Here is a 24,381-nt window from a genome sequence, read left to right on the forward strand (position 1 = left end):
CCTTGTCTGGTGTACATTGGATAAGATATGAGCGTGTCTTAAGAATGTTCGTGTGTCTGTTTTAGGCTTCAGTATACGTATATATTTAACCTGACACACAAACAGCAAAAACAGTTTCTAAAAGGTACTATACACTAATTAATAAACTACCCCACTCCTCTTTTTCATTGCCTAAAAATTGAGAAAATTTTTTTTTTTTTCTTGAAACAATATGTGATAATTGTTAAAATGATGTAATTTGTATACAATATTTGGTATTTTCAAGTGTACTATTGATGGAACAAGAAAAAAACAAGAGTTTTGACTCTTTACTGCGGAATGGTGGGTCTCTACCTGTAAGTATTCATATATTTATTTATAAAAGGCAGACATTAATGGCTAATGCAAAGATAATGAGGAATTTGACTAATTTGTGTTTTGTCTGTATATATTCTCCTTGAAAGGTAGCTGAGCCCAGACATGATCTCCCACATTCATCGGCATCCCTCTCCCCACTTCTTCCTAAAGCTCTCTCGGCTGTTCTTCACGCCAGGCAGACCGTGCCTGAATCTATTGGAGTTTCTGCAGAACTCACACTGGAGCATTTGCAGTCTGAGCTAAAAGAACTGAAAGAGGACTTCCAACAGATGAAAAGTCAACACAAGTAAAGCAATAGAAAATGATGGGAAATTCTGACAATTTTCACAGACACTTTCTTATGTTACAGCAAAGAAATCAAACTTCTGATGAGTGAGCTCGATGAAGAGAAGAGAATTCGTTTGACTTTACAGGTAAAAAAACAAAAAATACAATCATTTAGTTTGTTTTGTTTGACTTTTTTTGGCTCTTTATTCAGTTGCCTACATAATTTTTATTTTTATTTAATTTAATAGATGGAGCTACAACGAATGAAGAAGCACATGTCTAAATGACAACAATATTTATTATTCTGATTGTACTCCGTGGCAGTGAGAAATACACTGCAATTATTATCTAAAAACATGTTCACAGGTTGTATAATTTGTGTAAAATAATAGTAGCTGTAGAGGTGGCATGAATGAACTTGTGCCACTTAAGTATTTATTATACCATGTTTCATCTACTTTTTCATTTTAGTTAAGTTTTTAAAAACCAATATTTTCCATTAAATATATTATCAACATATAATGTCTTACTGTGTCCAGTGACAAGAGCCAGATGCATAAGTTATTGTAAATTTTCTTATGTTTTTAAGTATATGTAGTAGTAACCTTTTCTTTTTCAATGTGAGGAAAAAATACTGTGAAGTAAATTGTTTTACATCAATTAAAAGCAGTTTGCAAAATGTTTTATTTATTTATAATAATATTCATCCACGCACAAATAAAAATAGATATTTCTTTGGTCAGTTAAAATACAAATAGTGCAAATCCCCTAAAACAGCACTATAACAATAGAGAATTGTTTTTGACATTATAGCAATCAGGTATTTACATTTACTCCATGAGTACAATACTGTTACTAGATGTGTGTTTTGATTGCAAAGGCTTGCATCTGATTGAGAACCAAGTTTTTTTTCAGTGACAACAGACAATAAAAGGTCAGAAAGGACAATACATTCAAGGTCGCGTATTTCAGAAAATCTCACAGAGGAAATTATTTTAACATGATGCGATTTCCCCTCAGAAGTTGGACTCTTGGCAAGGAAGTGGCGTGAAAGACACCTCTTTGCTTTCCTCCAGGATCAAGTCGTAGCGACACAGAGGCCTAAGTTGCACAGATCAACAAAACGTGTTTCAGATTTAAAAGGTAAGACATGATTAATGTGTTTCTGTACCTCTCGGCGCGATCCAGATGCGTGAGTCGGACGCGGAGAACTCGTAGTTTGTATTTCGGCTTGAAAAGCTTTCCAGTGGAGAATGTGAGTGTCATCTTGTCCACTGACTGGAGGTCAGTGTTAAACTGGGCCAATAGTTTAGTCTCGGTGAACTTCTTGAAATGGGCAGCTTTGCTGTTAAACAGACAAAGATATGAAAATTATATTCACAAATACTATTTAGTTAAAGCAATGAGTCTCAAACACGCTGTTGATATGGATGATGCAAATTCACTTAGTTAGTATGAAGATATTCATTTACTACATATAAGGTAGATTAATCCAATTATCCCAGTGAGGTAGAGTGACAAACTAAACAATTGAATGTTATTCCACAAGATAACGGGTTCTGCCACATTTTTCCAGCGTAAAATATCTTCCTTGACTTAATTAGGGCGGTGTTTGTTCTCATCAAGACTTACTGGTCAATCGTTGCCACGGAATCTTTGCCATTTCCATGAAGTTTTGCAGTGATATAGCCCCAATGTTCATCTTGGTTCCAAACCACTATATCCAGTTTGTAATTTGCCACTGACAAAGACAAATGCCCAGTTTCATGGTGAGATGAAGTATAATTATATCTAAAACTCTTCACTACCTTCAACAGTTTATATATAAGTATATATATATTAATTTCATTAACTTACTGCAGAATGGAGCCTTTTGATTTGTGATGAAGAAATTTTTGCTTTGTCCCATCGTCAACAAAATGTTTTTAAAATTCACAATGTCATAACCTGGATTGGGGAGAAGCATCACTGAACCTTTGCTGATAATATAGTAGTACAAGATGCATGAAGACATATTCATGATGCGGGACTTGTTCAGGTCTACTTAACAGTAAAGGAAAATGAGTGTGTACCTAATACAGGACAACCAGCGTCACCAAACTGCTCACAACTTGTGCACTTTCCATCCTGGAAGTCCTTGTAGTTGTTACATGGGAAAGCCCTGCTGGTGCAAATGTGTTTCAGGGATTCACAAAAGAGGTACACTGATCGCTGGTGGTCACATTTAAAGTAGCCAGTTCCTGCAAATAAAAGGGAACGTATGCCGTTACGATAACATTTTCATAAAAAACAAAATAATTAAGCTACCTGAGAAAATGGTTTTAGGGCAGCCAGGTTGATCCGATCCTCCATTTGCGTAAAAATCAATGTGACCAAGAGCTTCTCTGTAGCCCAGTGCTTAAAAACACTCACAAATTAAAACGTATTCTATTATTTATGTTGATTTTTTTTTTTTTTTTTTTACCATCAATATCCGTGTGTAGGGCATCCACAAACTGGGCGTCTGTAGGATCCAGGCGGTCCTCTGGGGGAGCTCCAGTGAACTGAGGTCCGGCGGGATCCAAAGCTGTGAAAGTGACACCAACCACAGGTTTGAGTGCAAAAAAAAATGCAGTTGTTTATTTATAAGGCCACCTCAAAACAATATATACATGCACGTGATAACTCAAATCATCTTAGTTGTATAGTTGAAGTTATAAATGGAAAAAATAGAGATGTTTGAAAGGTCTTTTACCTGTAATTCTTCCGATTGTACCATTTAGGTTAGCACCCACAAAGCCAGATATGTGAGCACCAAGACTAACTCCGATCATGTGAATGTCATTCATTGAGGCGCCATGCTCCTGTAAAAATAATTTTTAAAAAGGCCACATTTCAGGCCTTGTTGATAATTGGGTGAAAATTTCAAGTTATACCTTCATCATTTTCAGGAAGGCAGTGAGGTTTTCCCCAGCCTTGGGCATGTTTTCCACCGCTTTTAAATAGTTTACATTGGCTGCGCCGTAGTTCCAGTCCACGATTATAACATTGACATCTTTTCTGGCTAGAAGGAGCTCTGTGATCTCGTGAGCCCATACGGGGGGAGAGCCCGTTGGCCGATACCCGTGAATGATGAACACAGTAGGTCGAGAAATGTTGAAATGAGGCTCAGCCGAGAGGTTGGTGTGAGATAGAAGAGAACCACACTTTACTGACTCTCTGGTGAAAAGCAGCAACCTTATTTTAAGGCTGGTACCAATGATGGCGTGAGCCAACTCTAAATCAACCAAGTCGTCACACTCCTCAGCTGAAGGAGAAAAGTGAAAGAGAAGACATATATATTTAGAGGGAGAGGAAAACATATTAAGTCACATTGTGTAAACAACTACAAACTCATACAATAACACCAAGGTTTTTCCTAGTCATTCTCAATCAGAGCAAAAAACTATTGTTGTCACCGAATTATGGAACTTTGGGTCATTATTGGTTAAAACAAACCAAAAAGACCACAGAGGAATCAGATGAGAATTGTCATGTGGACAAGTAGCAGGCACACCACGCTATATGGCGGATAATGTCATTTTGATATTTACCACCAAATTTCACAATAGAAATATACTGATACATTCTGCTTTACATTCTTGTTTTGACCCTATTTGAGCATGTTTTCCCTGTATAAGACAGAGTAAGAGTAGAAAACAGAGGGCAACCAAATAGAGGTAATATTACTGTAACTGGTTACCACATAATACTACATAATAGAGAATAAAAAATATTACTATACATTGCATTCCTGGAATTAAAGCCCTGGCGCGAATATTATTATGTTGAAGTATTTCAACATTTTACAGTTGGCTTCCCTTTTAAAAGAAATTTTCTCACTGTTTTTAGATTTCTTACACAATCATTTTCTCCAATCAATTCTTGATGCAATACTTTTACATCATTGCTTGGCATGGACTGATGGGAGAAACAATAAACCCAGTGGCGTCACTGGTTAAATGATTTGTGACGACTTATTACAACAAAATATAGATTTTGACTCCCTCTTTATTAGACAGGTGAGACTTACTAAAGCTGCCACATATTGTTTGACACTGTATTCAACATTAAAGATGAGTTTAAAAAAAGGCCAGATGAGTTACAAACTACATAATAGAGACATTGTCTCTTTTAGATTTTGTAAAGTGGAGGCCTGCTGCTACTTTTTGTTCACAAAGTAATAATACCCTGGCAGGATTTTTTAAAATTTGGAACTGACAATAAAATACAGCCAATCCACACTATTTTTATTTTAGTTCTCATCTCATTTCCTCAACCACTTTATCCTCAGGGTCACGGTAGTACTCAACAATAAAAACAAATGAATAAAAACCACCATGACTTGCAGTTCCTGTGTAGAGTATATGTGTTGCACATGATAAACATATGGGCGCGAGTTCAATTCGATGAAGCAATTCAAAATACCAAGGCCACTCAGTATCTATTGCGTCCTAGTACAAGTGAAACTATTACGTGTTCTTTTGCAACATTGTTGTAAACATTCAAACTCCTTTTCTTCTCTAAACCTTTCACATCTTCTTCAACTGTCAAAAGGTGTTTAGACCAACAATAATTATGTTTAAGTACGTGCTGGCTCTTACCTTTACGTATACTTTGGACAGTTATTGCCAAGAGAAGTGTCAGAAATGGCCACAGGAACATGCTTGAGATGCACCACATATAAATTAACCTGGAGTTTGAAATATACACAATTGGAATCAACTTGGCTGTTTCATTTCAATGTTGTCAACAATCCTTCCTGGGAAAGAGGCCAACCTGGTTATTCATCTGCTAACCCCACACAGGATATCCATGAACAACTTCTTTTCTCAGCCTCATTCACATTGACATACTAATTATTTAATCATTCCCTTAAATAACTTCAATTCTGTAAAGATTTGCAATCAATCTATGACTTGGTTTCTGACTTATCTACATATTACAGATTTCTAAGCAAAATCCAAGACAGGAGAGGAACGTAAAAACTGGTTAGTCAACTTAAATAGTCTTACCTTAGTTTTAGGGATTCAGTCCCTGACCCGTTTGTCCGATATTTGAAATCTAAAAGCCTATCTTGTGTGTCTGTATATGACTACATGTTGAGACAATATTCACTTCAGGAAGCTGGATGGTTGAGCTATTCTGGTGCCGCCCGCCTTTCTGCTTTAACTAGGATGGCCACACCCCTTGCTCCGGGTCATTGTGCTGGCAGGTGAAACATTCTTTTCTACTTACTCCTGGAATGTGTGTATTATACATCAGTTCCCTTGGGTTGTTTCCATTTAAGTGGTTATGGCATCATCTTTAATTGCAAATATAAACATTATTATTAGTACTGTGGTAAAGGAACTGTGAGATAGACCTCTCTTGATTCATTCAGATTTTTAAAAAAGGTTTTAATTTATTTATTTTTAAGCCAATTCCTACATGATCAGACAGGACTGTACTAGAAGGTGAGGGACTTGAATTACTGCTAAATCCACAAGAGGCCAGTGTTTTAACAAAGTGGTCTGTTAAACATGGAACAAAATAAGAAAAGCAACCAAGGTTGAGGATATGTGCTGTGGTAGTTAGTAAAATAAAAACTTTAAGTTTAAATTACATTTTTAACCCACCGGCTAAACTCGCTCGTTTCCATCAATTTTTATCCCCACAAAAACTTCTAAACCAAATACTAATATTAGCAATAAATGAACCAAAGCTTGTTTTGTACACTGACTATATTCATACTTATGATTCTCAGGGATATAGATGAAATAAATAATGCTCATATGGATTTTAAATGGCAAAATATACAAATTGTGAAGAATGAAAAAAAACAATATGAAGTGTAAAAACATGCCAGTATATACAACTGTATTCAATTACATAACATCACGGACATGTTGTGTAGTATTGTGTATGTTTCCGAAAGGGTGGAAATGTTCACCACTCTTGCTTTGTAATGTATCAAGATGTAAAAAAAAAAAATGGGATGAATATGTCACAGGGTTTTATAATAGAATTTTGTCTTTTCTGCAATTGTTACTTTGTCGACATGGAGATATGCAAAGTCAACAATTGGAGCTGCTTGAACTTTGCTCACAGAATCATCAGATAGAGGTTTGCACATAAGTCTACAGTATCAGCTGTTGGTGGAAACCTTACTTGAGGAGCCACAGGTGCTTGACCCCCTGAAAGGATGGCAGGAAGGAGGCGCAACAGAGGCGGCAACAACCAGCAACAGGCCCCTCAGGGACCAAGACGTCCGTCGGGCAGGGTAAATATATATTTACCGTACACTTGAGTGAACATGATTAGCATCTAAGAAACCAGGAAAAAAATGTGTTTGTGTGCATATTGTATTGTGTCTATTGAACAATTCAATCTTATTATGACCCTGTAATTTGGACATTAAATAAGACAAATGTAACAACAACGAGTGTACAGAAACACTGTTAAACTAACTTTAGCATTGACATTAAGTTTAAACAAAATGTAGTTAGTTTTTAGTGGAGTTCCTGATCTTAAAAAGAGTGTATCAGATGGTGCAATTTTCCTCTCCATTATTTAAACGTTATGAGGGGAGAATTGTGAAAAACTTGTAATAAAAATGTTAGCCTTTTGGCTTTACTTGACAGTGAGCAATTGCGTGGATTTAGAGTTCAAAGAATAACCAACCACCCAGCAGATAAAGTTGTGTATAGTCATATATACACAATACAAAGTCCATGACCCGGCCCTTAATGATTGCTTTCAATTACTATATTTAGCATTTCATATGCGTAAGTAATTTTCATGCAATCCACTTGTTTATTATCAAACATTTAGTACAGAGATCAGGCATTTGCATTTGGCATTTTATTTAGACATTTTAAAGAGCGTAACTGTCTTTTTCACGCCACCATTTAAAGCTCCAGTGCATGTCCAAACTTGTTCTACGCTCAGATAGTTGTTTTCCTATAAACAAGTGTCACAAAAAACTCCAATAATAAAATAATGATGAGTTTCCTTACAAATTATAATTATTATGACATCTTGGTTTGTTGAACTGAACTCAAAGTGAGCAAGGAATGAGTTTCTCTTATATGAGTGACAATGTATTTAATAAAAATTAGCCTTTCTTTTTACGGCCAGTCACAGTGTGCCACTGACTTAGAGAAAAGATATATTATTCATGATTAATAAATCCTGATTTTTCAGAAAAAAATGGTAAATATCTATTATTACTGTATGCTGTCAATTTTCCAGGCACTACGAGAACCGGCTGCTTTTGCCAAATCATCTGGTTATGAATCAGAGGTCCCCCATGAAAAGTTGACCATAGCCCAAGCGAAGAGGGGCACACCAGGTTAAGATTAAGAATGATATAAATTTACACATCAAAAAATAAGAGTGAAAATATACACCCAGACTCCTTTTATGTTGTCATTTGTTGCATGAGAAGATGTTACATCATTAGTAATGTATGACAAGATGAGATATCATCAGTAATGTAATTCAATCTTTCATATGCCTTATCTTGTAGCTCATAGACCAGTGCGGGTATATGCTGATGGCATATTTGATCTTTTTCATTCTGGACACGCCCGAGCGCTAATGCAAGCCAAAAATGTGTTTCCCAACACTCACCTCATAGTTGGAGGTAAACTGTGATTGTTATTAAATCAGTGGCAGTAGTAGTCGTCAATAAATTCTGCTCTATGGAGAAAATGAGCAGAGGATTCAACTCAATTGAATGTTTTTTTTAATGTGTGTAAAGTGTGCAGTGATGCATTGACACACAAGTTTAAGGGCTACACGGTGATGACCGAGGACGAGCGCTACGAAGCTTTGAGACACTGCCGTTATGTTGACGAGGTGGTGCGCGATGCTCCTTGGACGCTCACTGAAGAATTCCTGAAAAAACATAAGGTTAGAGGTCAGAAAAAGAAGCAACTTCTAAAAAGTGCTTTAAAATACTAAAGCAAGTGACGTTAAAATGATAGCAGATCATATTATGGACACATCTCCATCCTAAAATGTTTAATAGACATGATCACTAATTCTGGTTGTGATGTCACAACCAGAATTGCTGTGGGGACATTCTATGATACATAGCTTTGTGTAAAAGAAGTAGAAAATGGCAATAAACAGACATATTTGAGTTCCAAATTAATTTTTTAACATGCTCACTGTTTCACAGGACCTTTAATGCTATTGTGTGTGACACCTGCAGATTGATTTTGTGGCTCATGATGACATTCCTTACACTTCTGCTGGGTCAGAGGATGTTTATAAGCACATCAAAGCAGCAGGTGAGGATTCAAGAATTAAATAATTTGCTCACGGGCTTTAACTTTGCATGAAATCCAAGTCACGTGTCATTGTGACAGGAATGTTTGTGGCCACCCAGAGAACAGAAGGCATCTCAACATCGGACCTGATTACTCGCATCGTACGTGATTACGACATCTACGTACGACGCAACCTCCAGAGAGGCTACACAGCCCGAGAACTCAATGTTGGATTCATTAACGTGAGTTGGCTTCCATTTTGAGACCAGGTGTAAAAAAAAAATACTAAATAAACATTGTTCCGCTCACGATAGGAGAAGAAATACCGCCTTCAGAACCAGGTGGACAAGATGAAAGAGACGGTCCGTACAGTGGAGGAAAAATCCAAACACTTTGTTTATCGGGTGGAAGAGAAAAGTCAAGATCTAATTCACAAGTGGGAAGAGAAGTCTCGAGAATTAATTGGCAACTTTCTGGAGCTTTTTGGACCAGATGGAGCTTGGGCATGTTTACCTTCACATTCATTGACATGAAAATAACTGATGAACATTGTGAAGTTCAATTTTTTTCCCCTGTATTTGTGCAGCATGCTATTCAAGAGCAAAGTGGGCGAATGCTGCAGGCCCTGTCTCCTTACTCATCCCCACGCGGGTCACCTAGCAGCAGTCCCACCAGAGTGCGCTCACGTTCTCCCGGTTCCTCCCCAGCATCCACCAGCACTTCTCCTGCTTCAACATCACCACCTGCCTCTCCACCTGCCAGCCGTCACTCTTGAATAAGGACCAGTCCTCTCATTCAAGAAGACACAACCAACTAAATGGATCTCTATGTTGGATCTTTCTTTTTAATGTGATTGCAAATATGGCTGGGTTGATGCACTAAATTTACTAAATAATTATTAGAGTTCATTTATAACCGGTTAATGCTCTTCGTCTATTCTGTATTAAAACAGAAAATAAAAATATATTGATATTTCTATAAAGATGCTTTATTTATACCCAGCTATACATTTTTTGACAGGCAATAAATTGCTCACATAATAAACTGCTTAGATAATTACATTTTCTGAACCACTTTATCCTCACTAAGGTCGGGGGCTGATAATTACAATAAATAAATAAATAAATAAACTAAAAGAATTGTCTGTGTTTACAAAAGAAGGGTTAAAATACTCTATTCAAACCTAGTTCTTTTTATTTTAACCAATCTGAATAAATTAACTAAAAGACTCATATTTTTGTAAAAGAAAAGTTAACAAACACTTTACTCTTATATAGTTATTTTTAGTTTAACCAATTTTAATACATTTTAATACGACCAATAGGGAACTTTTTTAACAAAGCGTCACATTTTAAATCTGATCAACGGTGAACTGCAACATTGCAATGAATGCTGGGATTGGTAGTGTTTCTGTCTTCTCGCACGGCCGTGACGCCTGCGCTTGTCACCCATATCAAGCCATTACAGATTAAAGATGGCTCCTTCTCATACACTGAGGTGTTGCAAACGGGCTCTTCACTGGATACCGGTCTTATTCATCAACTTGGTCGTAGGGTGGTCTTACTATGCCTACACAGTGGAACTCTGTGTTTGTAAGTATACAATTTTTTTTTGCGATTTCTTTTTTTCCCCGATGATCATCTGTTAATGTGGAGGTGTACTCTGTGTTTGTGTTGCCAATTCCCTGATTACCAATTTGTCAGGTCTCATTTGTCCATGTGTGATATTATTGTTTCCAGGATTTAATTCTCTTTGGTTTATGTTTCATTTGTTTTCCCCGATTTTCACTCACTAACAATTTCACCGATGATTTCTTGTGTGTAGACAAATGAGGAAGTCTAGCCATACCCCTAATCCAAACTTATTATTTATAAATTTATGATGTACTTAAAATGCACTTTCTGCCTTAATAACTTCTTTCTTAAAATCCTAACGATTACTTGTACAAAACTTTTTTAAAAAATGTGATAATGATACGATATTAATGAATTGAACACGTGAAGGCAACTCTGTCCACAAAGTTTGTATTTTAAATTTTATATCAAACAATCAGTTTTAATGTTGTTTCTAAAGTGCAGTGACTAGTGTCTTTAAATCAAGCGATGAAAGTTAGACATAAATAATTAATTTATATTTGATTTGTTTGCAAACAGTTTGCAAACTGTCATGTTCCATTTTTAATTGATGAGAATGCAGGACTATTTAAAAGCATCCACTGTCCTTAATTACAGGCATCCTATTTTATCTCTTGGCCTGGAACTGATGACACTACTGTATTATCTATATGTTGATGAATTTTAGCAGCTGCGATCAGGCGAGGGGCGTCCCTGCTCTTTCAACAAAGCTCTTTCTCATTGCCTCTTTGAGGGGGAGGGGGTACTACTGCAAGTGGTGCCAGGCCGTTGCCACATGGTGCCAGGAAGGGGTGGCGTGCAATGGGGGTTGTAAATTTATGCATCCCTGATGCACACCAACTGATATTTTATCTGCTTTCTTTGTCCATGCTTTATAGATACAATCACAAATAATGCAGAGAGAAGTAAGTGACTATACATGTTTTTTTTTCACTTGATTACAATCAAATATGGTATGATTGTGAATTCACTTTGTCCTCTCTCACAGTCAGCTATTTGGTCATCTTCCACATTTTCTTCGGCATGTTTGTATGGTCATATTGGAAGACCATCTGCACCAAGCCAGCTGAACCTTCAAAAGTGGTAAAAGAAAAAGTAGATGCTTTTTGGAGACACCATTTTCTTGCTCACAATCTCAATGGTTTTTAGAGTTGTCATTTTTCTGTGCCCTAAGTTCGCCCTCCCGAGAGCAGAAAGAGAACAGTTTGAAAGAGAGGAGCAAGCCCAGATTCAACAGGAAATTCTAAAGAAGGTGGCCAGGAATTTGCCTGTCTACACGCGCACAGCTGGAGGAGGTGAGTGAGGGCTTTGAATGCCATTTTTAGCTCTTTAATATCCAGGGACTGTTCCTGAACAAGGAAGTAAACACCTTTTCATTTGTCATCTTTCCACACCTAGTTGTAAACACAAGAATAAAGCACCTAGGCAACGTAATAAACAGAATATATTTTACCAGAAATCTACACTCACTTGAAAGTAATCTTATTTGTATCCACTATATTCGATATTTACTTAGAATTCCTTGTGCGAAAGGCACAGAATACACCTCAGAAATGCAGTTTTTAATGATTACAAGTATTTATATATATTTTTTAAAGATAGATGAGTGAATCATTATGTATCTAATAAGTATATATCATATAATGGGTACCCGAGAGCAACATATAAAAGAAGGGCTAATTGGACTCGAGCGCACATCTTTTTCCCCTACAGGGACAGTTATGTACGTATGTACTTTCACTCAGGAACAACTTACATCTATTGGGAATTAGGACTTTCTGTTGAAAGAAACACAAAATAGATTAAAAAAATAGAATGACCATGTTTTGAGGCTTAAAAAACAAAATCGCCCAAAATAGTTATTGTATATTGCGCATTTCCCTCCAGCCATCCGATACTGCGACTTCTGCCAGGTAATCAAACCTGACCGCTGTCATCACTGTTCTACATGTGAGATGTGAGTATACTACACATATTTAATTTAAGACCCTATCCTTTACATCAGGGGTAGGGAACCTATGGCTCAGGAGCCATATGTGGCTCTTTTGATGGGTGTATATGGCTCTCCGCCTTTTTAAAATTATAATTTGCCTTCATTAGGCTCTTCTGCATGCATTCTCTCATTGAAACTCATTGATTAGCAACAGTGAAATAATGTTCTCAAAAGAATTCAGACTCCTCACATTTTCATGTATTTTACTTTTAAACTCTGATTATGGATCTCAAGGAATAATGTTTGAAAATATGAATTGTTTATGGCTCTCTTTGTCAAAAAAGGTTCCCAACCTCTGCTTTACATGATACATTCTCTCTTTCCTTCATTGTATTGTATTTAATATTAAAAATTCTATAGAAATATTTAAAAAGCCACTCAACAGTTATTTTTTATATTAAACAGTATTTTCTATGTAATGTAAAATACATGTATGTGTGCACAATTACTTTTAAGCTCATTGTAAACACTGCAAAACCAAAATGATATTTTCATGCCATTCTTTGAAATATCTACACTAATACTATGCTTTTATCTTTTTAAGGTGTGTACTTAAAATGGACCATCACTGTCCCTGGTAATGTAACCACTTTATTTGAATTCTTTTAGCTTTTCTTTCATCATATTTTCAGCTAAATTTCCTCCTTTTCAGGGTGAATAACTGTGTTGGTTTCTCAAACTACAAGTTCTTCGTCTTGTTTTTGGCTTATGCTTCACTCTACTGTGGTGTGATATGTGCTACTGTTCTCCAGTACTTCATCAAATTCTGGTCTGTGAGTATAGACACATCCTTGTTTTATCAAAAAAAAAATGTAAACGATGGCTCCATCCGTCTACTCTAAATTGGATTCTGTGAAATTGATTTGAGGATTATTCAACTGTCCTTCTTTTGCCTTCTATAGAAACATCTCCCCAGCACACACGCCAAATTCCACATTTTGTTTTTGTTTTTTGTGGCGGCGTTGTTCTTTATCAGCATCCTGTCACTCTTCAGCTACCACATCTGGCTCGTAGGCAAGAATAGGACCACAATAGGTACTTCACTTCATTCAATTTGTGTGTGAGCAGTCCATATCACCAGATATGCAATTTAATTTTCTATGTTCATCCATCAGAGGCTTTTAGGGCTCCAGTTTTTGTGAAAGGTCCGGACAAGAATGGATTTTCTCTTGGCTTCAGGCGAAATGTCGCCGAGGTGTTTGGGGATGAAGCCAAGCGCTTTATATTTCCTTTTTTCTCCAGGTAATATCTTAACTGGAAATTTGTAATTGAAATATTTTAATGACGTGATCACTCTCTATTTCATCAGTCTTGGAGATGGCTATTCATTTGGAACAAGACTTTTGCACATAGATCCTGAACAGGCAAACAGCGTCTTGCAACAAAATGGCAAAAGGTGACATTTAAGAAACATTTGATTTGTTGTCAGTTTTCTTCAACCCATGAATCACCAATATGAACTTCATTTCAGTCTTTCGAATGAGGAAATACACTCTAACGCAGTGGGAGACAACATGCAAGATAAAGTGGATGGAAACAAAGCAGACAATGGTAAAATGCATTTTTTTTTTGGAACTTTCGCATCCCTAAAAGGACTCTTCTCAATTGAATTATTTGTTTCTCTTTAAGGGGGAGTCCAGATAGTGTCTGTGGTCATGGAAAACGAGCCATAGAAGGTACATTCAAAATCACTGTTGTGCCTGAGAGGGTATTATAGAATTTGTTAAAATTAAATTTCCATGACATGAGTACAGTGGTACCTCGACATAAGAGCAATTTGAGATACGAGTAAAAATTCGGGTAAAGGTATAACAATTTATAACAAAATTAGAATTAAGTTTAGTGTAAGATTAGATTAAATTTATTTTAGAATGTCTGCATCGTAATCCAAGTTCATTTCAATTGTTTTATGTTATGAGCGGGTTGCCGTGCAAAAAGTGCATCTGGAGGTATCACTGTATCATGAAAAAAATATTTCCTATTTTAAAGAAACAGATTTGGCCTACTAACTGAGGTTCATGAATGGTAATGTTCCTCTTGATTGTCATTTTTCAAATAGATTTGAATGTTGCTCACTCAGCTGACCTCACACACTGCCTTGACCATCAGCACACCCGCAGGAGCAACCTTCAGTCCTCAACTAGGCTTTTACAGTAACATATTTTTTTTCTTCCTCCATTCATTTCATAGTAGTAGCTTGCTACTTGGTACTATGAGGGCTTTATCCAGAGCTCTTTAGACTGCAGCAGTCAAATAGCTTGCACTTGTCGAGGTCCAAAAACATTAACAAAAAAAAAATGGTTCTGCTTTTTTTCCCTTCTGAGCCCGTGTGTGTATTTAACTACACTGATTGATTCACATACTACTCAGTATTATACTAGTATAATTAAATGCATCTCATGCTAGTTAAGCCTCACTCACACAAAATGGACCAGGAGAGATGAATGCTGCCAACCGTATGTGCAATATGTCCAAAAAGGTTCAGTCCAGTGAATCACTTTTATCTAGTTTTACTTAATGTTAAATTATTATTATTTTTTTGTTTACAGTGGTTCAACTGTGTATATTGCCAGTTATACATGTACTGATAATTTAACCATTACGAGTTAGAGTGAAATCAGGGTTAACTGTGAAAATATATAGTCATTTCTGAAAAATGCTATTAACATAAATACTTTACTGCACTATCAATATTTGTAAATAACATTGTTTTACTCTTTGTATGTTTTTTTAACATTAACATTAAAGTTCAAAATGTTGATTTTGTTAAAGCAGTTTCACATTTTCTCATTTTGCGTATTCACCACACATTTAAAAATTGGTTAATCCTTTTTCTATGGTTGCGCTTTATTTAAAAATAGATATATTTTTAGTGACATCTTGCCACGCAGCTAATAGACTTTTGTGGTTTCACCACATTACGGCTTGGATCCTTCAAATATATATAAAAAGCTTATAGTTTAGGAGCAATTATGCAAGCATAAAATAGGGGAAAAAATCCCAATTCTAAAGTATATTAAATAAAGTAATATTAAATAGACAAAATTAAAACACTGTCGCTACATCGTGATTATTTTTTGTAAACTATTAACTGTAACCCAGAAAATACTGTCTATATATTTCAAGAAGTACTTATTTGCCCTGCATCTTGAACCCTGGCCTTAATCCTTTTGATTGCTGTGCTGCAAAATTTAAGCCTTACTGCTCATTAAATGAAAAAAGTACAAAGCAGATCTCTTTCAAGGTCAATTGGGTAGATTTTACCCTCCCTGAGTAGGTCATAAACTGATCAGTCATATTCTATGTATAAGAAACTGAGCAACAAAGAAAATGTATGGTCTTAGAATCTGCAAAATTTTGGCGTGCTACATCGAAATTGACCATTTAAAAAAAAAAAAAAATCATATTCTACTACTTTACTCCTTAAAAAAAACAGCCCTTAATCTACTTGAAAACGACACACCCAGCCAAAGTTCATATCCGCTGATGCCGTCTCTTTTTGTGTGATTTTAATGACTACGACTGTCAATGAATGAGCAACAGTTACTTATGGAGGGATTCTCATAAACCTGTAATTTCTTAACGTGTCATCAAGCGTTGGCCCCTTAAAAGTAGCATAAGGTTAAAGTACACTTTACTACTTGAACCCATTGCATGCACTGTCATGTGAAAGAGGAATACTTCTTCCCTATGTTCATCTCCCACATGAAGCATAGGAAGTTTGTATTCCAACAGCTAAAAAGGAACGTTTTAGGTGACGACTACTACCAGGAGTCATGGATGAAGCCAACAACATCAGCATTGATCCGGCCTGTTTACAGCAGCCCCCTCTGGCTATCGATGTAATAAAGCGTAAGTCTTATCAGGCTGAAATACGAAGCATCTTACTTAACCTTAACATTTTTCTAAAGTTCTCTTGACCTTTCGTCCTCCAAAATAGTCATGATTAAATAACACAAAAAAAATATCAGCAGCAAAATTATTCTTCTGAATTGCATTTTCTTTTAAGAATCAGAGAACCATATCCACTTCTTATTGAGGATATTATTTTTAAGATGTCACTAACTGCTTTGCTTTTTTTTCTTCTCCAGAGTTAGATGTATTTGGAATTTGCCTGTATGCCATGCTTACCTTCATGTCCTGTGTATCCCTGCTACTCTACTTGGAGCAATGCATATACATTTATAAGAAACTGCCCTACCCGAAAAAGACAACCATCATCTGGGTGAATGGAGCCGCACCAGTAAGCTTCACATTTCCTTTTTTACGATTCCTCTATTGCACTGGACAGCGATTTAGAACCCCAAAAAATGTTGGGTCTGTTGAGAATTTAAATTTCTTCTCAGCTTAACTACTTTTTTTGCACAACTCATAAATACAGGAGCTATCCTTTGAAAAACATGATAGTCGTAAATAATCATTGCAGTTGTTTTTTGTTCCATATTTCATTACATGTAAGTGTTTGAGTTGATTTTAGTTTATTTAAAACGCCATACATCTAATAAGCACAGTATTGATTGTATGGACTCTATTGAATCCCCCTATAGTTAAAACCTGATGTAATAGAAGAAAATTCAGATCATTTTTCTAACTTCACACCCCCAAAAAGGTTATTGTCATAATTGTGTCCTCCAGTGTTATACAAAGAAAAGTAATAAGGTATTTTTTTTTTTGTTTCAGGTCATTGCCACCATGTCTTGTTTCGGGATGTGGATCCCCAGGGCTGTCATGTTCACAGATATGACTTCAAACTGGTGTTTTTTTTAAGTTTTTCTCCCCCCCCCTCCCTCCATGCTATCAGACAACAAAAATATAAATAAATTAGCTATATTTTAGTTTACCTAGTACATTTTCTTATAATTATTTTCAAACAAAATGTTATAAATGGAAAGATATCCTATTTTTTTTACACCGCTGTGCACCATCAACTCAAAAACATCCGAGTGAAATCATGCGTGTAAAGTCTGAGTGTAGTTAACCCACTTGAAGAATCATTACACAGACAAAGATCACATCTCACATGCTAAATTGACAACTTGTATTCATTTGATAAAAATACTGTCCAACTGCTCTGATCAATTGCCGCCAATATTTCAGCTCTGAATTTACCTCTAATATGTTAATCAAACTGTTGTACTTTTTCTGTAGTTATTTTGCAGTGGTGGTGTACAAAGTGTTGATTCTATTGATTGAAGAGTTAGGAGGGAGTGATGCATTTCTCAAGCGCTTTTCTGGTAAACCCTTCAAAATCACCACTGGGCCTTGCTGCTGCTGCTGCTTGTGTTTACCGCGGGTGCGCATGTCACGGTATTGTTTCATACTTTTTAAAAAAAGAAATATGTTCCTTAGTAGTCAAACCTAATGCATTTTAATTGTCTTGAAGGGGAATGCTGTGTCTACTAAAGTTAGGTGCACTACAATACGCCATCCTCAAGACAGTCCTCAGTGTGGTCTCTATAATATTGTGGACGAATGGCAACTTTGACCTTTCAGATGTAAGTTTTTGGTATTTTGGTTCATCCATTGGAAAAAAAAAAGTTTGTAAGTGACAGAATTTTTTTTTCCAGCTAGAAATGACCGGCACGGCAATTTGGATCAATCCATTCATTGGCGTTCTCACCATCACTTCACTATGGCCGGTAGCCATTGTGTTCATGAATACCAACTACCTTTTACGCACCCTCAATATCATACCAAAGTATGCCATGTATCAGGTGAGAAAAAAAGCCTTACTATACTATGTCGTTTTTTTAGGAAAAAAAGCCTTACTATACTATGTCGTTTTTTAAGAAAAAAAGCCTTACTATACTATGTCCTTTTTTAAGAAAAAAAGCCTTACTATACTATGTGTTTTTTTTAGAAAAAAAGCCTTACTATACTATGTGTTTTTTTTAAAGAAAAAAAGCCTTACTATACTATGTGGTTTTTTATAAGAAAAAAAGCCTTACTATACTATGTGGTTTTTTAAAGAAAAAAAGCCTTACTATACTATGTCGTATTTAAAAAAAAAAAAGCCTTACTATACTGTCGTTTTTTAAGAAAAAAAGCCTTACTATACTATGTCGTTGTTTAAGCAAAAAGCCTTACTATACTATGTCGTTTTTTAAGAAAAAAAGCCTTACTATACTATGTCGTTTTTTTAAGAAAAAAAGACTTACTATACTATGTCGTTTTTTTAAGAAAAAAGGCCTTACTATACTATGTCGTTTTTTTAAAGAAAAAAAGCCTTACTATACTATGTCGTTTTTTGAGAAAAAAAGCCTTACTATACTATGTCGTTTTTTGAGAAAAAAAGCCTTACTATACTATGTCGTTTTTTGAGAAAAAAAGCCTTACTATACTATGTCGTTTTTTTAAGAAAAAAAGCCTTACTATACTATGTCGTTTTTTTAAGAAAAAAAGCCTTACTATACTATGTCGTTTTTTTTAAGAAAAAAAGCCTTACTATACTATGTCGTTTTTTTTAAGAAAAAAAGCCTTACTATACTATGTCGTTTTTTTAAGAAAAAAAAGCCTTACTATACTATGTCGTTTTTTTTAAAGAAAAAAAGCCTTACTATACTATGTCGTTTTTTGAGAAAAAAAAGCCTTACTATACTATGTCGTTGTTTTAAAAAAAGCCTTACTATACTATGTCGTTTTTTTAAGAAAAAAAGCCTTACTATACTATGTCGTTTTTTAAGAAAAAAAGCCTTACTATACTATGTCGTTTTTTAAGAAAAAAAGCCTTACTATACTATGTCGTTTTTTAAGAAAAAAAAGCCTTACTATACTATGTCGTTTTTTAAGAAAAAAAGCCTTACTATACTATGTCGTTTTTTAGGGAAAAAAGCCTTACTATACTATGTCGTTTTTTAAGAAAAAAAGCCTTACTATACTATGTCGTTTTTTAAGAAAAAAAGCCTTACTATACTATGTCGTTTTTTAAGAAAAAAAGCCTTACTATACTATGTCGTTTTTTTAAGAAAAAAAGCCTTACTATACTATGTCGTTTTTTAAGAAAAAAAGCCTAACTATACTATGTCGTTTTTTGAGAAAAAAAGCCTTACTATACTATGTCGTTTTTTGAGAAAAAAAGCCTTACTATACTACGTCGTTTTTTAAGAAAAAAAGCCTTACTATACTATGTCATTTTTTAAGAAAAAAAGCCTTACTATACTATGTCATTTTTAAAGCATAACACCATAAAGAACTAAGTATGATCTGGGAGTGAAAAGAGACAAAACAACAAATACTAGTGATTATTCTTGGAGTGTGATGGCCTAGTGGATAAGTCATCAGTCTTCCACCTATGGGGTCCTGGGTTCAAATCCAAGTGCTGGCAAAGATTTTCCAAATATTGTTCAGGTAAAAGAATAAGTATTAATGCCTAAGTGTTTAATTGAATAAGTCTTCAGTTGTGGATGAAGCATTTTGTCCAAAAAATGACTAAGTGTTTCACCCTATTCCCTTGGATAAAATATTTCAGTACAAGTACTACTGATTTCTCTCACAGGGTGGTGGCCTAGTGGCTAAGTCATTAGTCTCCCACATCTGTGGTCCTGGGTTCAATTCCCAGTGCAGGCAAAGATTTTCTCACAATTGTTCAGGTAAAAGAATAAGTACAATTGTATAAGTGTTTAAGTGTATAAGTAATCAGTGGTGTATGAAGCATTTTGTCCAAAAAATGACTAAGTGTTTCACCCCATTTCCTTGGATAAAACGTTTCAACACCCTTGTATAAGTGGGGCACGAGTTGGTGTAGTGGGTTGCACACTCGCCTTTGCACCGAGAGAACGTGAGTTCGCTTCCCGGTGTCGGCGGTTCACTGACCAAGCAAGCGGTCGAGGGTCGGCCGAAGGCCGACCCGAGAACGCCTTTCGCACGGACAGGTCCTTCAACTGTCTTCCGAACTGCCGAAGGCAGTTCGGAATATAACTTTTTGCTGAAAAGTATGACTAAGTGTTTAATATAAATAAAAAAGTTTTTTCTTCTTTTTTTTTCCCTACTTCTTATTCCATTGACCATTTCTTCTTTCCAAGTATTTTCAGCCAAACGACGGCAGCGAGAATCGAACCCAGGTCTCCCAGACGGGAGTCCTGTGATCTAACCTCTGCGCCAACCAAGTGACTACACTTTTCTTTGTAATCATTTGAGTGTCTTTCCAAGAAGTCCACAGAAACAACTAAGTGAAAAAGTGTCCCAACCGGGAATCGAACCCAGGTCTCCCACACGGGAGTCCAGTGACCTAACCTCTGGGCCAATCAAGTGAATACACTTTTTGTTGTAATCATTTGAGTATCTATAGAAGAAGTTCACAGAAACAACTAAGTGAAAAAGGGTCCGAACCGGGAATCGAACCCAGGTCTCCCACACGGGAGTCCAGTGACCTAACCTCTGGGCCAACCAAGTGAATACACTTTTTGTTGTAATCATTTGAGTATCTATAGAAGAAGTTCACAGAAACAACTAAGTGAAAAAGGGTCCAAACCGGGAATCGAACCCAGGTCTCCCAGACGGGAGTTCAGTGATCTAACCTCTGCGCCAAACAAGTGACTACACTTTCCTTGGTAATCATTTCAGTGTCTTTCCAAGAAGTACACAGAAAGAACTAAGTGAAAATGTGTACCTACCGGGAATTGAACCCAGGTACCCCGGACAGGAGTTCAGTGAACTAACCTCTGCGCCAACCAAGTGACCACAGTTTCCTTTGTAATCATTTAAGTGTCTTGACAAGAAGTCCACAGCAACAACTAAGTGAAAAAGTGTCACAACCGGGATTCGAACCCAGGTCTCCCCGACAAGAGACAAGTGAGTTGACCACTAGGCTACAATTCTGCTACTCTTTTCTTTGTAATCAAATGAGTCTCTTGAGAAGAAGTCCACAGAAACAACTAAGTGAAAAAGTGTCACAACCGAGAATCAAACCCAAGTCTCCCAGACAAGAGACATGTGAGTTAACCACTAGGCCACCAAGTAACTACACTTTCCTTTGTCATCATTTGAGTGTCTTGACTACAAGTCCACAGAAATAACTAAGTGAAAAAGTGTCACAACCGGGATTTGAAGCCAGCTTTCACAAACCTCTGCACCATCAAGTGGTTACACTTTCCTTTGTCATCATTTGAAGGTCTTGAGTACAAATACACAGAACAATTAAGGTAATATGTTTCCAGGCCGGGATTTGAATCCCAGTCTACCAAATGGGAGTCAGATGAACAAACCCCTAGGCCACAAATTGGCTACACTTTCCCATGTCATTATTGGAAGGTCTTGACTACAAATACATAGAAACAATTAAGGGCCAACTAGTGTCAATGAAAACTGAGACTCCACACTGCTATGCAAACACACCATTACACATTTCCTCGATGTACTTATTGAAGTATAGTTTCCATCCTGTGATATTTCCAACTGGTTTATGAAGAGATATACCTTTAGAGTAATTCTTTTTCTTCTTAATTCTTTTTTAATCCTTAGCTAATACTTGTATTAAGTCAACTGCAGACTTCCATCATCAACATTCTGGCTCTGGATGGCACCATTGCTTGCTCTCCTCCCTTCTCCTCACAGGCCCGTGGATCCAGTAAGAAACATTTACACGTCTATTTTTATCCTCTTCTTTGGCGTGACATGGGCCAATCCCTATGTGTCTTTTTCCTGCAGTGCTAAGTCAGCAGATGATGATCATGGAGATGTTCATCATCACATTGGTCACACGCTTCTTTTACCGCCGTACATATGACAAGCTTCCCTTGGCCACACATGACATCCATGAGAAGGATGGATTCTCCCTGCAGGCTACTGACATAAAGAATGTTGCTTGAATGAGAAGTTAATTAATCTCAGGTATAATTGGACAAAGGGTTTATTTAATGTTTGTGAGGTGGCGCCACCTAACATGTGAGACAATACCTTAAGATGACAGTTTTTCCTCATTAAAGTGTTTACTTAGTTTAGTTAGGTTAGTCATTCACTGATTTAATATTAATTATATTTAAAGTGTTTACTATCATGTCAATTCTCTTAGTTTAGAACTTTAGAGTCATTGACTGATTTAATATTAATTATATTTGAAAGCCCTAACAAGCATATATATCTGTTCTTGCAAAATTATTTGAATATTTCTGTTTAAGTCAATAAATGTGTTTATTATCATTATTAAATGACTGTGTATTCAGGTATAGTGAAAAATGAATGGTGATTTGTTTTTAAGTACTCCTCAATAGTTGCATAATTTTCCTCATGACTCCATTGTGTTCAGTTCTGCTTCAAGGTCTTCTCACATTTAATATTTGATTGATTTTGTTCTAAAAATAAAACTTAAAGCGGCATCACATTTTCTTTTCAACATACCAGCCTGTGTTTTACCAAACCTTGTGTCATAATCTTGCTCTTGGCTGCAATACTTTAAGAATATAATGTTTTAAAATATATAGATGGATGGATATAAGTTTAAACACCTCTGTTCAAATGTATATATATTTTTTGTAAATTATTTAAAAGTTGTGTGACATGTTCTACTCAAAGGAATAAAGTAATACTTATTTAACAGCTGAAAATATATGTACACACTCTTTTTAACCCTGAAAAATCTGTAACTATTCTATTTCTAGTGAGAATTTCCTGGGTTTTTAATCCTCTCTAAAATGTTTTTGTAAAAGTTTGACAAGTTATCTTCATTCCAATTATTTCAATGATTCCAATTAAGATCAACTGCAATATTCACAAGCAATAAATATTGCTGATTTGCACCTTAAACTTCTATTACTACTCTAATTGTCTCAATTATTATGTAAACACTTTTCACACGTCTAGAGATAGAAAGAACATGCTGATGACTGCCCCTGGCTTCGCATTGCTTACGAAAGCAGCTTACCCCCTCTGTTGCCATGGTAACTGGGGGAGAGGAGCCAGGCAAAGAGGAGGGGCTTTGGAGGGAGAAATAGAGGAGAAAGCATTGGAGGGCCAGAGGGAGGGGACGCAGGCAGCAGACGATAACATAGTAAACGCGGGGAGACCAAACGAGGCGAATACGTTCATCCCAGACAGACAAAGATAAGCCCGGATATAAATGCTCCGTCCAGTTGGGAATAACAACATCATCGAATAGGGGAGGAGGCACTGGCTGATGCAGAGAAAAGATGGATGTACAGTCGGAGAATGTGGACACCCAGCCTTGTGAATCCCAACCAAGTGGAAAAATACGAAAAGGATTCAAGCTGTTTGGCAAACGTAAGCCCGGGCACATTTTTTCTCTAAAAAACAACAAATCACCCGTCACCAGGAGCCAAACCCTCGATGGATTACCCGAAGGCGCAGCGGTCGATTCGGAAGTGGTCAAGGAGAAAACGCGGGAGTTGATTCAAGGAGACGAAGAACAGGCGGAGAGAGAGCCCACGCTCGAAGATGGCGTCCTGGCCGCCGCTCGCAACTCCATCTCTTCCATCGGCTCGACCAAGTCCGTCCATTTTTTTTCACGGCTGAGAGGAGGTCGGAGAGGAGGAGGGGACCGAAAAGTACAAACAGTATCCCAACCAGTGACTCGACAACGGCAAGGACTGAAAGGTCTCTTTGGTAGCATGAAGTTACGCCCCAAAGACAAGGAGGACAAGGTGGACTCTCCACCAAGCCCACTTTTCATGTCTTCTCGCTCAAACAGTGTGGAAATCATCAAAGAGGACATCGGCCTCACCCCCAAGACTCCACCTCGCTCTTTGGAGAGCCTGGAGAAGGCAGGTGGCCAGAGCTCTCCAAAACAAGCAGGTGATGTAAGCAGAAAGGAGGAGGATGGGGCACCGGTGGCCACAACGGAACCTCCAGCTGAGAGCAGCCTCGGCTCACTGTTGGATGACATCTCCTCTCTCCTCACCTT

At 36.7% G+C, this 24,381-nt stretch overlaps 5 protein-coding genes across 7 annotated transcripts; 4 read left to right on the forward strand and 1 right to left on the reverse strand.

Annotated features, from left to right (window-relative positions):
- The first annotated feature begins 64 nt into the window (after positions 1-64).
- On the forward strand, positions 65-1,109 carry LOC144212979 (SH3 domain-containing kinase-binding protein 1). Its single transcript, XM_077741212.1, has 5 exons — positions 65-124; positions 266-335; positions 444-643; positions 707-770; positions 873-1,109. Exons 2-5 carry the CDS (start codon positions 276-278, stop codon positions 909-911), a joined length of 363 nt encoding a protein of 120 aa, XP_077597338.1. The 5' UTR covers positions 65-124; positions 266-275; the 3' UTR covers positions 912-1,109.
- Positions 1,110-1,284: 175 nt separating this feature from the next.
- On the reverse strand, positions 1,285-5,813 carry lipia (lipase, member Ia). The gene is made up of 11 exons (XM_077741209.1): positions 5,658-5,813; positions 5,247-5,335; positions 3,540-3,910; positions 3,359-3,467; positions 3,089-3,190; positions 2,932-3,021; positions 2,697-2,864; positions 2,482-2,571; positions 2,257-2,365; positions 1,796-1,969; positions 1,285-1,725 (listed from the first exon to the last, which is right to left on the reverse strand). Exons 2-11 carry the CDS (start codon positions 5,323-5,325, stop codon positions 1,641-1,643), a joined length of 1,377 nt encoding a protein of 458 aa, XP_077597335.1. The 5' UTR covers positions 5,326-5,335; positions 5,658-5,813; the 3' UTR covers positions 1,285-1,640.
- Positions 5,484-10,000, forward strand: LOC144212978 (choline-phosphate cytidylyltransferase B-like). 2 transcript variants are annotated; one of them, XM_077741210.1, is made up of 10 exons: positions 5,484-5,633; positions 5,766-5,857; positions 6,733-6,904; positions 7,876-7,975; positions 8,153-8,269; positions 8,387-8,538; positions 8,843-8,921; positions 9,000-9,142; positions 9,215-9,403; positions 9,487-10,000. In XM_077741210.1, the coding sequence occupies exons 3-10, from the start codon at positions 6,827-6,829 to the stop codon at positions 9,673-9,675; spliced, it is 1,047 nt and encodes a 348-aa protein (XP_077597336.1). In that variant the 5' UTR covers positions 5,484-5,633; positions 5,766-5,857; positions 6,733-6,826; the 3' UTR covers positions 9,676-10,000. The 2 variants fall into 2 exon arrangements, with proteins under 2 accessions (XP_077597336.1, XP_077597337.1); XM_077741211.1 differs by lacking the exon at positions 5,484-5,633 and having other exon boundaries at positions 5,714-5,857.
- A 305-nt stretch (positions 10,001-10,305) lies between these two features.
- LOC144212609 (palmitoyltransferase ZDHHC20-B-like) lies at positions 10,306-15,298 on the forward strand. Of its 2 annotated transcripts, none has more exons than XM_077740622.1 (13): positions 10,306-10,492; positions 11,413-11,439; positions 11,523-11,629; positions 11,709-11,829; positions 12,422-12,491; positions 13,072-13,104; positions 13,180-13,300; positions 13,430-13,562; positions 13,643-13,769; positions 13,837-13,923; positions 13,999-14,078; positions 14,157-14,203; positions 14,587-15,298. In XM_077740622.1, exons 1-12 carry the CDS (start codon positions 10,375-10,377, stop codon positions 14,198-14,200), a joined length of 1,068 nt encoding a protein of 355 aa, XP_077596748.1. In that variant the 5' UTR covers positions 10,306-10,374; the 3' UTR covers positions 14,201-14,203; positions 14,587-15,298. The 2 variants fall into 2 exon arrangements, with proteins under 2 accessions (XP_077596748.1, XP_077596749.1); XM_077740623.1 differs by having other exon boundaries at positions 10,308-10,492; positions 11,523-11,617.
- A 658-nt stretch (positions 15,299-15,956) lies between these two features.
- On the forward strand, positions 15,957-23,085 carry LOC144213135 (organic solute transporter subunit alpha-like). Its single transcript, XM_077741430.1, has 8 exons — positions 15,957-16,379; positions 16,619-16,770; positions 17,208-17,281; positions 17,676-17,834; positions 17,911-18,022; positions 18,095-18,241; positions 21,987-22,092; positions 22,173-23,085. The coding sequence occupies exons 1-8, from the start codon at positions 16,304-16,306 to the stop codon at positions 22,331-22,333; spliced, it is 987 nt and encodes a 328-aa protein (XP_077597556.1). The 5' UTR covers positions 15,957-16,303; the 3' UTR covers positions 22,334-23,085.
- Positions 23,086-24,381: the final 1,296 nt, after the last annotated feature.

This window comes from Stigmatopora nigra, chromosome 19, assembly GCF_051989575.1.
Source record: "Stigmatopora nigra isolate UIUO_SnigA chromosome 19, RoL_Snig_1.1, whole genome shotgun sequence".
In the NCBI taxonomy this organism is placed as follows: Eukaryota; Metazoa; Chordata; class Actinopteri; order Syngnathiformes; family Syngnathidae; genus Stigmatopora; species Stigmatopora nigra.

Excerpts from the sequence above, each read along its gene's own strand:
- lipia (XM_077741209.1), bottom strand. The coding sequence starts at position 5,325 with ATGTGGTGCATCTCAAGCATGTTCCTGTGGCCATTTCTGACACTTCTC. Across the intron at positions 3,468-3,539 it reads CCTTCCTGAAAATGATGAAG|GAGCATGGCGCCTCAATGAA; the intron begins GTATAACTTGAA and ends TTATTTTTACAG. Across the intron at positions 1,970-2,256 it reads TCCGTGGCAACGATTGACCA|CAAAGCTGCCCATTTCAAGA; the intron begins GTAAGTCTTGAT and ends TCTGTTTAACAG.
- LOC144212978 (XM_077741210.1), top strand. The coding sequence starts at position 6,827 with ATGGCAGGAAGGAGGCGCAACAGAGGCGGCAACAACCAGCAACAGGCC. Across the intron at positions 6,905-7,875 it reads CAAGACGTCCGTCGGGCAGG|GCACTACGAGAACCGGCTGC; the intron begins GTAAATATATAT and ends TCAATTTTCCAG. Across the intron at positions 8,539-8,842 it reads AATTCCTGAAAAAACATAAG|ATTGATTTTGTGGCTCATGA; the intron begins GTTAGAGGTCAG and ends TGACACCTGCAG.
- LOC144212609 (XM_077740622.1), top strand. The coding sequence starts at position 10,375 with ATGGCTCCTTCTCATACACTGAGGTGTTGCAAACGGGCTCTTCACTGG. Across the intron at positions 13,301-13,429 it reads ACTTCATCAAATTCTGGTCT|AAACATCTCCCCAGCACACA; the intron begins GTGAGTATAGAC and ends TGCCTTCTATAG. Across the intron at positions 13,563-13,642 it reads CAAGAATAGGACCACAATAG|AGGCTTTTAGGGCTCCAGTT; the intron begins GTACTTCACTTC and ends TTCATCCATCAG.
- LOC144212979 (XM_077741212.1), top strand. The coding sequence starts at position 276 with ATGGAACAAGAAAAAAACAAGAGTTTTGACTCTTTACTGCGGAATGGT. Across the intron at positions 336-443 it reads GGAATGGTGGGTCTCTACCT|GTAGCTGAGCCCAGACATGA; the intron begins GTAAGTATTCAT and ends TCTCCTTGAAAG. Across the intron at positions 644-706 it reads CAGATGAAAAGTCAACACAA|CAAAGAAATCAAACTTCTGA; the intron begins GTAAAGCAATAG and ends CTTATGTTACAG.
- LOC144213135 (XM_077741430.1), top strand. The coding sequence starts at position 16,304 with ATGGATGAAGCCAACAACATCAGCATTGATCCGGCCTGTTTACAGCAG. Across the intron at positions 16,380-16,618 it reads GGCTATCGATGTAATAAAGC|AGTTAGATGTATTTGGAATT; the intron begins GTAAGTCTTATC and ends TTTCTTCTCCAG. Across the intron at positions 17,282-17,675 it reads ACAGATATGACTTCAAACTG|TTATTTTGCAGTGGTGGTGT; the intron begins GTGTTTTTTTTA and ends CTTTTTCTGTAG.